Source organism: Penicillium solitum, assembly GCF_028829755.1.
Source record: "Penicillium solitum strain IBT 25940 chromosome Unknown utg000003l_segment0_segment0, whole genome shotgun sequence".
NCBI lineage: Eukaryota > Fungi > Ascomycota > Eurotiomycetes > Eurotiales > Aspergillaceae > Penicillium > Penicillium solitum.
This window is the reverse complement of record NW_027072123.1, coordinates 5371273-5384354: the sequence shown is the minus strand read 5'-3', so window position 1 is coordinate 5384354 and position 13082 is coordinate 5371273. Positions and strand designations below refer to the sequence as shown.

The 13082-nt window shown below is 46.0% G+C and overlaps 6 protein-coding genes across 6 annotated transcripts; 3 read left to right on the top strand and 3 right to left on the bottom strand.

Moving 5' to 3' along the window:
• Positions 1-485: 485 nt before the first annotated feature.
• N7455_006006 (uncharacterized protein) lies at positions 486-1169 on the top strand (the record flags this gene model as incomplete). The annotated part of the gene is made up of 1 exon (XM_065605175.1): positions 486-1169. The coding sequence occupies one exon, from the start codon at positions 486-488 to the stop codon at positions 1167-1169; it is 684 nt and encodes a 227-aa protein (XP_065462075.1).
• Positions 1170-3901: 2732 nt separating this feature from the next.
• Positions 3902-4425, bottom strand: N7455_006005 (uncharacterized protein; the record flags this gene model as incomplete). Its single annotated transcript, XM_065605174.1, has 2 exons — positions 3902-3954; positions 3990-4425. The coding sequence occupies 2 exons, from the start codon at positions 4423-4425 to the stop codon at positions 3902-3904; spliced, it is 489 nt and encodes a 162-aa protein (XP_065462074.1).
• Positions 4426-5222: 797 nt separating this feature from the next.
• On the top strand, positions 5223-5789 carry N7455_006004 (uncharacterized protein; the record flags this gene model as incomplete). Its single annotated transcript, XM_065605173.1, has 2 exons — positions 5223-5240; positions 5292-5789. The coding sequence occupies 2 exons, from the start codon at positions 5223-5225 to the stop codon at positions 5787-5789; spliced, it is 516 nt and encodes a 171-aa protein (XP_065462073.1).
• Positions 5790-7661: 1872 nt separating this feature from the next.
• N7455_006003 (uncharacterized protein) lies at positions 7662-8240 on the top strand (the record flags this gene model as incomplete). The annotated part of the gene is made up of 2 exons (XM_065605172.1): positions 7662-7685; positions 7737-8240. The coding sequence occupies 2 exons, from the start codon at positions 7662-7664 to the stop codon at positions 8238-8240; spliced, it is 528 nt and encodes a 175-aa protein (XP_065462072.1).
• A 1155-nt stretch (positions 8241-9395) lies between these two features.
• N7455_006002 (uncharacterized protein) lies at positions 9396-9770 on the bottom strand (the record flags this gene model as incomplete). The annotated part of the gene is made up of 1 exon (XM_065605171.1): positions 9396-9770. One exon carries the CDS (start codon positions 9768-9770, stop codon positions 9396-9398), a length of 375 nt encoding a protein of 124 aa, XP_065462071.1.
• A 2278-nt stretch (positions 9771-12048) lies between these two features.
• Positions 12049-12903, bottom strand: hrmA (the record flags this gene model as incomplete). Its single annotated transcript, XM_065605170.1, has 1 exon — positions 12049-12903. One exon carries the CDS (start codon positions 12901-12903, stop codon positions 12049-12051), a length of 855 nt encoding a protein of 284 aa, XP_065462070.1.
• Between the last annotated feature and the right edge of the window lie 179 nt (positions 12904-13082).

Below are 13082 nucleotides of genomic sequence, written 5' to 3'. Positions count from 1 at the left end.
TCGGCAGTTGCAATGTTCCGGAGAAACATGCCTTGTCCCGGTTGGCAAAAGCCTTGGGTCTTTCTGCGCAGTGTGCTGATCGATACTGGGTCAGGTTGGACTAGGCCCCTTGGGATACGTAATAGCTTGGTTTAATCACAACAAAGTTATTGGTGGAGACTTTTAATCATGGTAGCCTGTAGTGGCTTTGGGTCTGGATGTTCATTCCTGGGAACCCCGGCCATGCAATGTGCTAAAATGAAAATTTCAGACGTGTCAGGCGACTGACGCCAATTGATTGGGCCATAAGCTTTGCTTCAGGGACTAGATCTGAGCGTTGGTACAAAAGACAAGTGCTAGTCTAACTGCGATGGTGCTGCAGTAGCACCAGTCCGGCGACACTAGTTTCTTTAATACTACGTGTGACCCTGATATAACATAAATGAGATTTAAATACCCAATATCAGTTCTTTTACTCCTTCGTCGTTCTTCTGTTGTTTTTGTTCATGGAGGGAATTATGACCACCAAAGACCCGTTCTCCCAACAACCATCAATATCTGGTGACCCGATGGCAATTAGTTCACTCCTGAATGATCAAACATTATCCTCGCACCAGTATCCACGACCTAGCTCACACAAGACGTCCCAGGGCCCTGGAAGTGCCATGTTTCGGGCAGTCAAGTTGTCGGCATCATCCGTCCAGGAAAACGGCACCCATACCAAGAGTCTGAATTTGCAAGATCAAGAGCAGGATTCATTTTCAGATCGACAAGCCCGTTCTTCCAATCCCATCAAATGTGGGATCACCAAGAACGAAACTCCGCCCCGCCACCGCCTGTCTCAGAAAGTATACAATAAAGAAGAAACGCATTTCATCTGGTTCCACCGCGTCATTCTCAGGGATAAATGGCCGGATGTTCTTGAGAAATTCAGCCGTCAATTTTCAAGCCGACCACGCCGTAGCTATGGAGGACTTGAAGGCAGGCTCCGAAGATTTCTCCAGGAAGAAACGTTGTCCTCTTCCCAAAAGAAAAACCAGGGCTGGAAGTATGGGGGAAAGGGTGGGCAAGCCATTTCCTATACGAGTAGCGAGGGTGTTGTTCATATATGCGCGTACCCGTGGATGCGGGAAACTGCCAGTCCCCAATCCAAAGTTCAAAGTCATTCTCAAAAGAATTGCTGGTATTAGACTATGTTTGCTTAAAACCCAGGATATACCGTTCAAAAATTCAATAGCCATTGACGTGTTCTATATACAACCACCTTCAGTCAGCCTAAAAAGGAAAAGGATGTGGTTATTCATACAAGGTAGATTTTTCATCATCTGACTTACTCATGAACGTACAAAGGTAGCATATCATAAGTGATATACATTTCTGTCACCTGCTGGCTGATCATACCAACTCTAGACACCCAAGAGCAATGTGTAAGTTATGTATTGTTCATCCAATCTAGGTTGAGAAGACGCAGGTTTGTTTTCGTTTCTTTTGTTCATTCGGACAAAGGGCCTCGTAATGTCATGCTTTCTCTGTCCAATATCCATCTTTGAACCGTTTCGGCCGCTTGAATTTCAAATACTGAAGGATACTTCTCCATGTAATCCTGCACAATGCTCAACGAGTGCAGAACTTGGGTCTTTTCAAGATACTCTGCGAATTAAACAGAGGCTGCTCTCATGGCATTTCGACTCTGACTTAGCTCAAAGAAGCGACTAGGCCATGAAACCCGGGTATCTGATGAATCGAGGGAGCAGTGCACGTTATGGTGATAGGCTGAGCGATAGGCAACAAGAGCTTCGCAAGCACCGTTAAGGAAAAAGGGAAGTTGGGTTTCCAGGATTGCAGGATCGTTCGGTGGTAAGAATGAAAAAGGTGCGACAGAAGATTGTTGACTTCTCGAGAACAGGCCGGAATCCGTGTATTAGCAGACCGGTACGTGACTGAAACTTTATAGTTCTTGAGTCATCCTGGATTTGTGGAAGGGATTTGTGAAAGTATCAATCAATTTGGCAATTCAAACCTCTCGCCCATGGGTCTAACAAAAGAGACCATGTTGGTATCCATCTCAGGTCGGATTGGCTTTGACTCGACATGTCTCTCTTGTGGCCGCCGTTGGCGATTCCAGCACATTTTACCCCTTCGACGACGCGGGGCTTGACCTGCAGTGTGTCACACACAATTCCGTTGTTTTTGGAGCCAGTTTGAATACATTTGACTTCCACTCCCATGGATCTTCTGGAGAGTATTGTGGTGAAGTACATGAGCTTGGATAACTCATACGACCCAAAAAGAACAGATCTCGGGTGCCCATGTTGACACAGAGGCTCCCTTCAATGGATGCGTGAGCTTCGAGTATACTAGTAAAAGGGCTGCTTCAGTATATTTCTCAACCATGAACCGTGTATATGATGGTGGATGAGAATAAAAATGAGGGTTGGACATTGCCGGTGAGTGGTTTATTCCTCCATTATTGGAGATTTGGGGTGGCACCTTTTTCTCGCTCTCGGGCATTGTAGTAGTGAGACCTCTGATCACATGTCCTTCTATGCGAGCATGTGAGCGTTCCTATTGGACGATAATAGTTGGTCCGAGATGGCCGCAACTGGCCTCAATGCCTTGGTCTGAACCTTGACCTATGTTGTGGGTTGCATGAAGCAGGTCTTCTCAGTGGTTGATCCTCGTTATCACGGGCCCACGCACGAATTTTAGAGGTAATGTCGTATTTCCTTTCAGATCGAGCAGGACAGCACGCTTATGAATGGTACTTTCATCCTGGGACCCACGACGCATTATTATTGAATTTCAAGAGCACATAAAGTACGAAGCTATACCTAGGCATTACTAGGGGTAATATGTCATAAGGCCGTCAGTCGATACATTCCCGCTCACATTCTGATCTCTAATCATCGTCCTCATTCCCTTAGTGATAAGTTAGAGGAAACCGGTTCCTCAAGCACACTCAACTTTCCTCTATCCAGTCTTCCCTGACTCTACTTTCCAGAATGACATGGCTATAAGGTGGACTTACGGATGCAAAATCCCAAGGCAATCCAGATTCAGGTAACATCTCGGTAGTGGTGAACGGGAGTGTCCAGGCGCATCCGGCGAAAACTGCTATGGTATCATATTCTCGTGCTTAGTCCCTTGTTGCCTTTTGCTAATGAATCCTTAAGGTTCACCCCATACCCATCCAGGTCAATGCCAAGTCAATTTCGCCTTCCATCAAGGAGATTCCTAGGGGTCAGGTACGTTTGGCCACAAAATTCCACTGAGAGACCTTCCATCTCCAAATGACCTGTTGCTGACCTTTATTTGTTTACGCATGACCCACAGCCCGCGCAGGATGAAGAAACCCCATCCAGTCAGCCTCTTTCCGATTCCAACGAACTGAGACACACTCAGGTACCCATAACGCGATTTTTGGATAAGTGAAATAGACATTGACTTGTACCAGGCACCATCGGCTGTCGTGAAAAGAGCAACGGTATCAAACACAAGCCCCAGACGACGTATACCCTCAAAGACTGTGAATTCGATGGAGAATCCATGTTATCCAACGGAAGTGCAAGATCTACGAGTGAATTACAGTTCTACCGTAATCCTAAGTCCGGTCAAGCTTTTTTTGTCCACGGTGACATGGATATAGATACGTTTTTGAGAGAGTTTTGTAGAAGAGAAAGTGTGCTTAATTAAAAAAAGACAGGAGGTTGCAATAAAACATGGGAACAAGTGAGGGCCGTAAAATGGCTACTGATTTAACTCTCTCCAAATTTCAATCTCACGCAGGAGTAAACGAGTTTCGACGTTCCTTCGGTCAGTGGCTTCAATACTAGCAAAGTGTAGTGCCCCCAGAAGCCGTTTGAACGGAAGTTTCTCTCCGTGGTTTCCACGCAATATATAATAGAGAAAGTCTCCCGGATCGTCAATGGTCAATGGTGATGGGGCTTGGATGCAGAAACCAGAACATGGCGGTTTCTGTAAATAAGTATTTTGGATTCCACCCAAGATACTTAGATCCAGAACTCCCATCCATGCAGCCAAAATAGCTTCACACGCGACCAGGTTCAATCCTCGGAAGGCAGATCTATAGAAATCCTCCAGGCGAGCTGGGTCGCAACGTTTGAGATTCGACAGTGTTTTTTCCAGGACTGTATTATTTTGAGCCACAAATTGATCAATCAATGAGAAGTCAGGCTCATTAGGAAAGACCTTTTTGCAATGGGTAGAAAACAGCGGGCTCCCCTGGAATACCGTCTGCATCCTGCCAAATGCTGCCCTCTGGCCGTAAAACCCAATGGTGCGATTGACTTGGGCATATTCATATTCCTGAAAACTTATTGCTTCGTCTTGGGAATATAGAACGAAATTCCCTTCCGCCTGGAGCGAGGCCGGCTGTGATTTATTGCAGCTGGCCTGTGGGTACTGAACAGGGAATCTCTCGGTCATGCTCTCTTATTTTTACTAATTAGCACCATTTATAACCTCATGGATTGACTTTCAAGAATATGGATACAGGCAGTGGTGGATTGGTGGATTACCTGTTTCGAATGGAGGTTTGATGATACTCGCACTGGGTGGATCTGACCGGGGACTCGGTTCAAGGGCAATGGTGAAAGGTGGGAAATGCTGATTTGGAGGCCAGTGGCCATTGTTGTTTGCCATGATTCTAAAGAATCGAAGTTGAGATGTTTCGGAGGCAGATTGTGAACGAAGAGAGTCGCTCGTACTAGGTCAAAGATCAAGGACGCAGCGCGGATGGGCGGGGGGTTATATACGTTGTGAAGGAGAATGACCCTCCTTCCTTGATTATGAGAGCCTTTCACGCTTCGCCGTGTTGGGTGGGGAAACTTGTTATGCATACCGTCGCTCTGACTGGCTGGCTGGTTCTGGGGCGCTTATTGATTTATGATCCTTATGAGAGTATTGGGGAGAATCCACAAAAAGGCCAGGAGCGCTATTACGAGGAAATATGCCCAAGGGGTGAGTAGGATTGGCTGCTAGGACTTCGCTGCAGCGAGTATGGAGCAATCGTGAACTACTAAGGAGGGCACGTCTGTCTCGATACAAGCGCAGTCAAAAAATGAAAATTACCATTTTATTGAAAGGTATTGTAATATTTACATCCGTGCGCCGAGGTATATTACTCCATTCCAAAATCTTAATATACTAAGAGAAATCCCCCAAGTAGTTTGTCCTCTCGATTGTGCATACACCTGTCCTCCCCCTCTGCATTTATCATAGAAATGGACGGCACCAATATGGTAAGGGCAATTGTGTTCGCTTCTTTTCCCATACTAAGATTGATTATACAGATTCCCGAAGCCGACCTCGAGATATCAGCCCGAATATCATTGACAGCTTTGCAAATTTGGTGGCTGGGTACCCCAGACCTGAAAGACGCAATTAAACAGCATCACAAACTCGATCCTGGGATTGCATCACTAGTGCTGGCCTGTCAACGTCTCAGGAAGAATGGATACAGAAAGGGACGGATCCCTCTAACCCAGAACAGCATTTTAAATCGACATGTGCAAGCCATGGTGGATGACCTCACCGAAGACACGCTCAAAATATTTGGCCTTCTCACCTGTCACTTCAACGAAGATTTTGGAGTGCCTCTCCCCCGTCAGCTTCTTCGATTCTTCGATACCCCCTGGAAGCTTCTCGGCGATGTTTGCATTGGCATCCACCCCAGATACACGACAATGGTCAAATCGGAGTCAATCAAGAGCTTTAAGAGAAAGTTTATCAACCTACTAGGGCTTGTGGAATATTATGTGGTTAGGGGGAAATGGGTTCTGTGTATCTAAACCGTCGGATTGTGCTCTCATCGTTGGAACAATCCATCAGGAGCTAGCTACTCTACTCAACGGATAGCTTTTGCTACCAGATTGAATGAACCAACCAGAATGCTGCTCTGCGTTTGCCGCACCACAAATCACACTATTACCTCAATAATGGCATGCTGCATTCTGCTTCTCCATTACTTGACGTCGTCTGATCCGAATTTTGACACATGTGTTGAAATCACTGTTGATGCGTAAACTGGGCCTGCTTCATACTACCTCTGGTCATGAACGTTCCACAAAAAAGTCATCTTTCTTTCCTTGCATGCCTGGATGCACGGAATTCATATCCTGACACAGAAATAAATGACTGAATCAAGCAAGTACACCCGGGCGGTCCAAGTTTGCTGCCTAGGCTGTCTCCAAAAACTTAAAGCATGCAGATGACAAAAGTATCATGCCTCTATACAAAAGCCTCGTTGATGCTGTGGGCACGCTCAAACCCATGTGTCAATCCTTAAATTTCCTGTCAATCGAGTAAAATTCCTTGAGAATTAGGCAATTATAAAGGGCGAAATATCGAGCACAAATCTTCAAGTGAACTTATCCGAGAGACCCTCGGCCGGAAATCAGAAAAAGAGAACTCAATCCTCCACGCTCTAATAACTAGATCAGAGTCGACGACAGGCTGAAACACCTCCAGCATGGCTTTTTCAGCGAGGACAGACCCCTCCGTGTCCCCGGTTATTGCGGTATAGCCGCGCATGTGATAGAATATATCACAACGAATAAGCACTTCTCGTTTGACCGCCAGAGTAATCTGAATGAGACGACCCATATCAGTTGCTTTGGGCCACTCATCTTGAAGATGATCATACAACAATTGCCGAAAAAGCTGACCCAATTCACCGTTCATTGCATAGTAGGTCGAATTTCCCATCATGACCAGGTAAATGTAGGCAGGTGAGAGTGCGTCGGTTTGAAGTTGACCATATCTCTCTCTGCATGCTGCCAGGATACTGAGGCAAGGCGTCATAGAATGCCCTCTTGGGTCGTTCAAGACTATGGCTTCAGGCCTGTCAGTATCGATGTTGACCGGATGATAAGTCTACTTACTATGAGAGAAAGGTTGAAAGGGAAGTCGGAAGTCCATCGTAGGTGGCTGAAATGGTAGCAATGAAAGGAAGGGACCGAACTGTGCGAGGGACTTGAAGAACCGAAGTTTGGGGAACGTACTGGCATAAATAAGATATCCTTTCTAAGCAATACCCACTCTCGGGCACTTCAAGAATTCCCATGTGCAGGGACCCTGCACCCTGGTACACGAAGTCATTTTTTGATAATTCATTATATAGGTTTTCATTGCCTCACCGTACGCCGCATTCGAGGGGTAGCCTTAAAATGGCGCCAAACCCATGCAATGGATAAAATTATCCCTATAAGTGAGATCAGCATGCAGCCATTGCTAGTTCTCAGACACTCAGTCAGTTATCCAATGAAAGGTGCATGTAATCGAACTCCACAATGGCCCTACTAATCCGCTGCAGGCGAATGCAGATAACACGGTATGAAAGGCCAGAGGCGTTCCCGCAGCGCAATGGCGCTAAGTCTACGCCACTTTTCAGTAAGACAGAAATCCCGAGTTTTTGAAAGGCTTTTGTATTTGTATTAGGGGAAGTGGGCCGGAATACTGGTTTTTATAGGCCAGGACGGCCTCGAAGATACTGCTTTTAGAAGATCCATATCACGTCCGGGAAATACTCTCTCCTTGTTCGTCCGGATTTTGGATCAAGGGTCCCGGGAGCATCTCGAGCATAACATAAATACTCGACCGGTCCACCTTCCCGGAACCATGCTTCAATATTTCAACAGAATCCATTCTGGATACCTGCTACCATGTCGTTGGATGAGGACTTCTGTGTAAGACAATCAACTCTGGGTTTCTCTGCAGTCATATGCTAATTTATGAAGTTTCCTTTCCCAAGAGCCAGTCTCCAAGCCGCCGAAACGACTTTAATTGCTCAACAAGTGTGGCTTCTGGGCACAAGAGAGGTCAAACGAGCAATAAAGCGGCAGCACAAACCCAATGCTAGAACTGCATCCCTAGTATTCACCTGCCAGGCCCTCAGAAAATATCGCTATTTGCTCTTGGGAAAACGCAGAGCCTTGGCCAAAAACAGACTGCTGAAGGAATATGCGCACCTTATGGCAAGCAAGCTCACTACTCGTGCTTTGGCTATGCTTTCCCTTCTCGCCTGGCATTTTGACTCGAAAATGGTGCCTCTCCCCCAGAGGCTTCTTCTATTCTTCGCCGACCCCGACAAGCAATTTGACACAGTGTGCCGATCTATCTTCCTCAGCTACACGAAAATGTATGGACCGGATATGTTGGCAAACTTCGAGGGAAGATTGAGGAAACTGTTAGGGCTATTAGAAAGACACGTGATAAAAGGCGACGCGGTCTTGTATACTTAGATTTGACCCTCTGTTGAGACCTTGTCACATCATACTAGTCAATGAGAAATAAAAAGACAGCATATATACAATCACGTGCCTCAACACCAACTTCAATCACTGAATGTTATACCACACCTCCAACTAGCCTTTTGCCACTTCTATTTTCCTTTGCTCTTCTCCTGGTCCACACCTGTCAAAGTTTGTTGTGGGATGAGCGAGTCAAAATGGGAATTGAAAGTTTTCTGTCGGTACCTACATTGCACTGTTAGTTTGTCATCAGTCGATGAGTTCCTCTGCAACACACTACTATGACATATCTCGCTCAATGAGATCTTAATTTAGATCGTAATCACAGCCAACCACATTGCGTCGATTATTTCTCTCTTTGGGACTTTTTCTCATCAGTCTCAGCACATAGGGCTTGCGTTTGTGTGAAAAGACTCACGACAATATTCAAGTACAAACTCAACAGAGAAAACTTTCTCGTAAGTGCGGCGTCCTGGACCCTCTCCCAAGGGAAGCTCACTTTCATTTATCTGGAATCCAATAGCATCCCGGTAGCATCGAAGGAATTCCGGAAAGTCTTTCTTAGTGATCAGACCAAGACCTTTGTGGATATCATCTCTATTCCCTTCGCCTTCACCTCCTTCTCCTTCCATTCGGCAATGACGGTAGCATGCAGTTGGATCTGAAAAGAGCTGAAAGCATCGCGGACAGATATATTCCAAACCCGTCTTCACCAGAGCTTGAATCAATATTGCGAGCCGCCTTTCCACGTCAGACATCTTGAAGCAAAGTGATAAAAGCAACCAGGAAACAGAGGGCTGACTCTTTATAGGCGAGGGCCGGCTCGCCAGCGCATCTTCACATATCCAAATACATTAGCAAATGCTCTTGCCGAATAGAACTAGCGGTGGGGATGCAAGATAGCCCTTCTGCAAGATTTTTGATTAAGATTCTGATACGAAAGCCTTTGGGATGGCACGGCCTTGACCGATTGTGGATTTTGGCTTGTATTTGTTCCATTACAGGTACTAGTTTAAGGCTGCTCTTACAACCTCGCATATCGAATTTCCAAGTTTTTTATTGGCCATATAATTCAAGTTAGCTTCATGATGACACTATCTAAGCTAAGAAGCTGAGCGGTTGTGGGACTGTCTGAAAACGTGGTCTTCAAGCAAGAGCTTGAATTTGGAGGGTCAGTTGCAGGCCGCGTTCCACTAGGAGATCCCATCCAATGGAAGATCCGATCATCTCCGTCCGTGAAACTCGGTAGTGTTCGAAGCACAGTTTGTTAAGAACATAAGGTGATCCTGCAATCTTCTCCTCACTCCTCCTTTCATGCTGAATGATGTAATACGTCTCCAGATCTTCGCCATCTTCTGATATGACTTCGTCGAGTATGCGCAACGGACGAGACTTCGAGTCCAGAATTTCGGCAGAAATAGATACAGCGGAAGGGCCAAGATTTATCCTCGAAGGCTGATAGTTCTCTTCTGTATAAATCGTTGATGGATTGCCCGCTCGGTTTTCTTCTGTATCAATCATTAATCGATTGCCCGTTCGATTTACCAAAGGAGCATACAAACCTTGAAGGTTTTCCCGTGACTGTTTCCTTATGACCCCGCAGCATCGAAAGAGCCCGAGGATACCACACCAAAGGGTATTTGATATATCCATATTTCGCACAAGACTTTAGGTATTGAAACAAAAAAGATACAAAACTTCGCTGGGAGACTTTAAGAACAGCACGGCCCTCAATTGAAGGATCCGCGATGTCGAGACCGTATAGATATGCAAGATTTTATACCCCTGAATGGCACCAATGTCTCGTATGTTACTCTGATCATCATCATTAGCTACGGTTGTTCAATTCTAGGCTGGCTCCACCATCTTGCTTGTGATATGGGGCCGGGCAGATCAGAATATTGCTTTTTGCGAAGGGAGGTCAAAGCCAAATTTTGAGACAGACTATAAAGCGGATCCTCGAGCAAGAATTCAAGTGCCAACGTGAACATCTCAGGCCGCATTACCATTGAGTTCCTGTACAAAACGTAATTGTCTTAAGTTGTTCTGGTTGCGATGCCTTACGATTTAGATTAGCCGCATGGCAAGGAGCTAGGCAGATCAGGAGCAGGTCAAGGTGACGGCCTTTCTAGCTCGATCTAGTACCTAGTTGAGCTGGCCGCTTGCTGGTAATTACGAGACCTCCCAAATTCCCATTTGTCCTCCCATTTTATAGTGTCAAGTGTTGTATTTTGATTAAGTTGCAGTATGAGCCAGGCAGATCAGACAAATTTGCTCCTGTCAAGAAGGGTCTCAAAGCAAAGTTTTGGGACATTACTCTGGCAAATTAGAGCATGATACAAGCGGTTAAGAACAGATTGAAGTTGATCCTCGCGCAAACTATTACGAATCATTCTGCAAGCGCATGCATAATCTAAACCGCCAGGGATTAATCCAGCTGCTAATGACAACCGAGCAGAGGTTATTATGTTTTCATAAAATAGCTGAAGGTAAGGCATAATCGCGTCCCAATATGATTGGCTATGAAGCAATCAAGGGCCTAGTCGTTGTCCTGTGCTGCCCTGTGCTGCACTTTCTATTCCATGGGAATGGGAAGGGAGTGGGAAGATAGTGGGAAGGGAGTGGGAAGATAGTGGGAAGGGAGTGGGAAGGGAGTGGGAAGGGAGTGGGAAGATAGTGGGAAGGGAGTGGGAAGGGAGTGGGAAGGGAGTGGGAAGATAGTGGGAAGGGAGTGGGAAGGGAGTGGGAAGGGAGTGGGAAGGGAGTGGGAAGATAGTGGGAAGGGAGTGGGAAGGGAGTGGGAAGGGAGTGGGAAGGGAGTGGGAAGGGAGTGGGAAGGGAGTGGATGGATTACGTGTGGTTGTGGCACAGAGATCCGGAAAAATAGCCACGAAGTGGCTGAGTTTAAGGTGGGAAAGACAGTGGGGTTGGGCAAGACCTTTTTTCGACGCCTAACACTCTCTCAAGCCTATCGACCTCCTGTCATTTAGATGATGTTGTCCACTCGTGGCCTTCCGCAAGACGTTAACAAGAAAATCACTACCATCGGTAATTCTCTCATCCAACCTTTCCTGGCCCGGGGCCTTTCTTAAACGTTCCTAGAACCCCGCAAATAATCTCGATCGACTGACACTGTGCCAACCGAACAAAGAAAATTCGATTACCACACGATATACTAGGGATGACAGCAACGGTAACAAGGGATACTTTGGTATGTACGGCGTGTTTTGCATGTTTCAAGCTAGTCTAATTCCACGCAGCGCAGTCAATGGAAGACCCTCACCGTCGATTCGAGTTTTTTTGATGATTGTTACCAACATCCTGCCAATTATGTCTTAAAGGAAAAATACGAGAGAACCCTCTATTGCTTTGAATGCACAAATATCGATTTTCAGGATGAAAAAGGGAAGACAATCTGGTCTACAGAAGGATCAGGCGAAATGGATCCTCTCCCGGCAAACGTTCAGGTCTTCATTGTGAATGGGAAGACAAGGGTGAAAGATAAGAACGGAGGATAAGTTGTTTTTGTTCAGCCGGATATATAGTTCAGCCATATAAACTGTTCGCCATCAAAGTGCTCATGAAAAAACCAATTCTCAAGCAGATAACTCCATGCTGAGGCTGTGATCGCCACAATTTCATAGTAACGCAGTCCGTGGTTTCGAGTAGTAGAGCCTGTTTCTCCCAATATCTAAGCTGGCTATTCGTGATGGCGGTGCTGACTCGCTGGCTGAAGACCGAGGAGATAGCCAAATTAGAAGCACCGTGCAATGTAAAATATGCATTATCTTTTCGGTTATCAGCAAATGATTGTTCCGAGCGCCGGACTGGTGTACGTGTACTTACCATATTCATTCAGTGGGCCAGAAATTTTTGAAAGACCTGCATCAGCCTGCAAACAACTACTTTGCGGGGTATCCAGACGATGGGTCGAGAGGGCCGAGGAGACTTTCTGTCTTGCTTGAGGAAATAAATCACTAGCAAGCTCGAAAGCCCCCCCAACGTCGAGGTGAACAATGGCATCTTCATTATCCGCACGCGGTATTTTTGTCCAGACGCTCTCGGTTGTTGTGCGCTCGGGATTCAGATCATTCTCTTTAATGCGTGTGGAAGAGCTTTTAACGGCCTCATAGATTCGGTCACCGAAAAAGTTGCGTATCGATGTCAGCTCCGCCAAATAATATGCATAGTGGTCTTGAGTTTCAGCTCCAGTAATCGGTCGCGGCGTTGGGGGAGGGAAGAGGATGCGCATCAACTTCTTAAACGGGAGGCTCTCGTCAATGTCTTTTCGTCGGGCAGTCTGTTCAAGAAAAGTCTTTGTCTCCTCATCAAAACGAATCTCATGTCGCTCAGTATGGGTTTCGCAGAATTTCAAAATATCGAAAGATTCACAAATCCTTGGTGAAATATCCATAATAAATGGGATGAAGATGTGTGGGTCATCCTCGAGAACTTTGGAATATGCTTTTTGTGCTTTGCTCTCCTGGTACTTTGACCTCAGATCCCGAGGCCCTCGCCCTCCTTTTCTGCGCCGCCTATGATCTGTGTGGCGCTTGCAGGTTATGACTAAGCGCTCCGCTATTATTTCGTAATCGTCGACGGGAACAGTTCCACATTCCCTTAGATCATCCCGCGTACGGTAAATAGTAGACATATGATAGGCTTTCATGGCTGGAGGATCAGCCGCAGAGTTTAATAATGCAAAAATAGTCAAAAGAATAGGAAGAGAATAGGAAGACAATGGGAAGACAATGGGAAGAAAATGGGAAGAGGGTGGGAAGAGAATAGAAGACAATGGGAAGAAAATGGGAAGAGGGTGGGAAGAGAATGGGA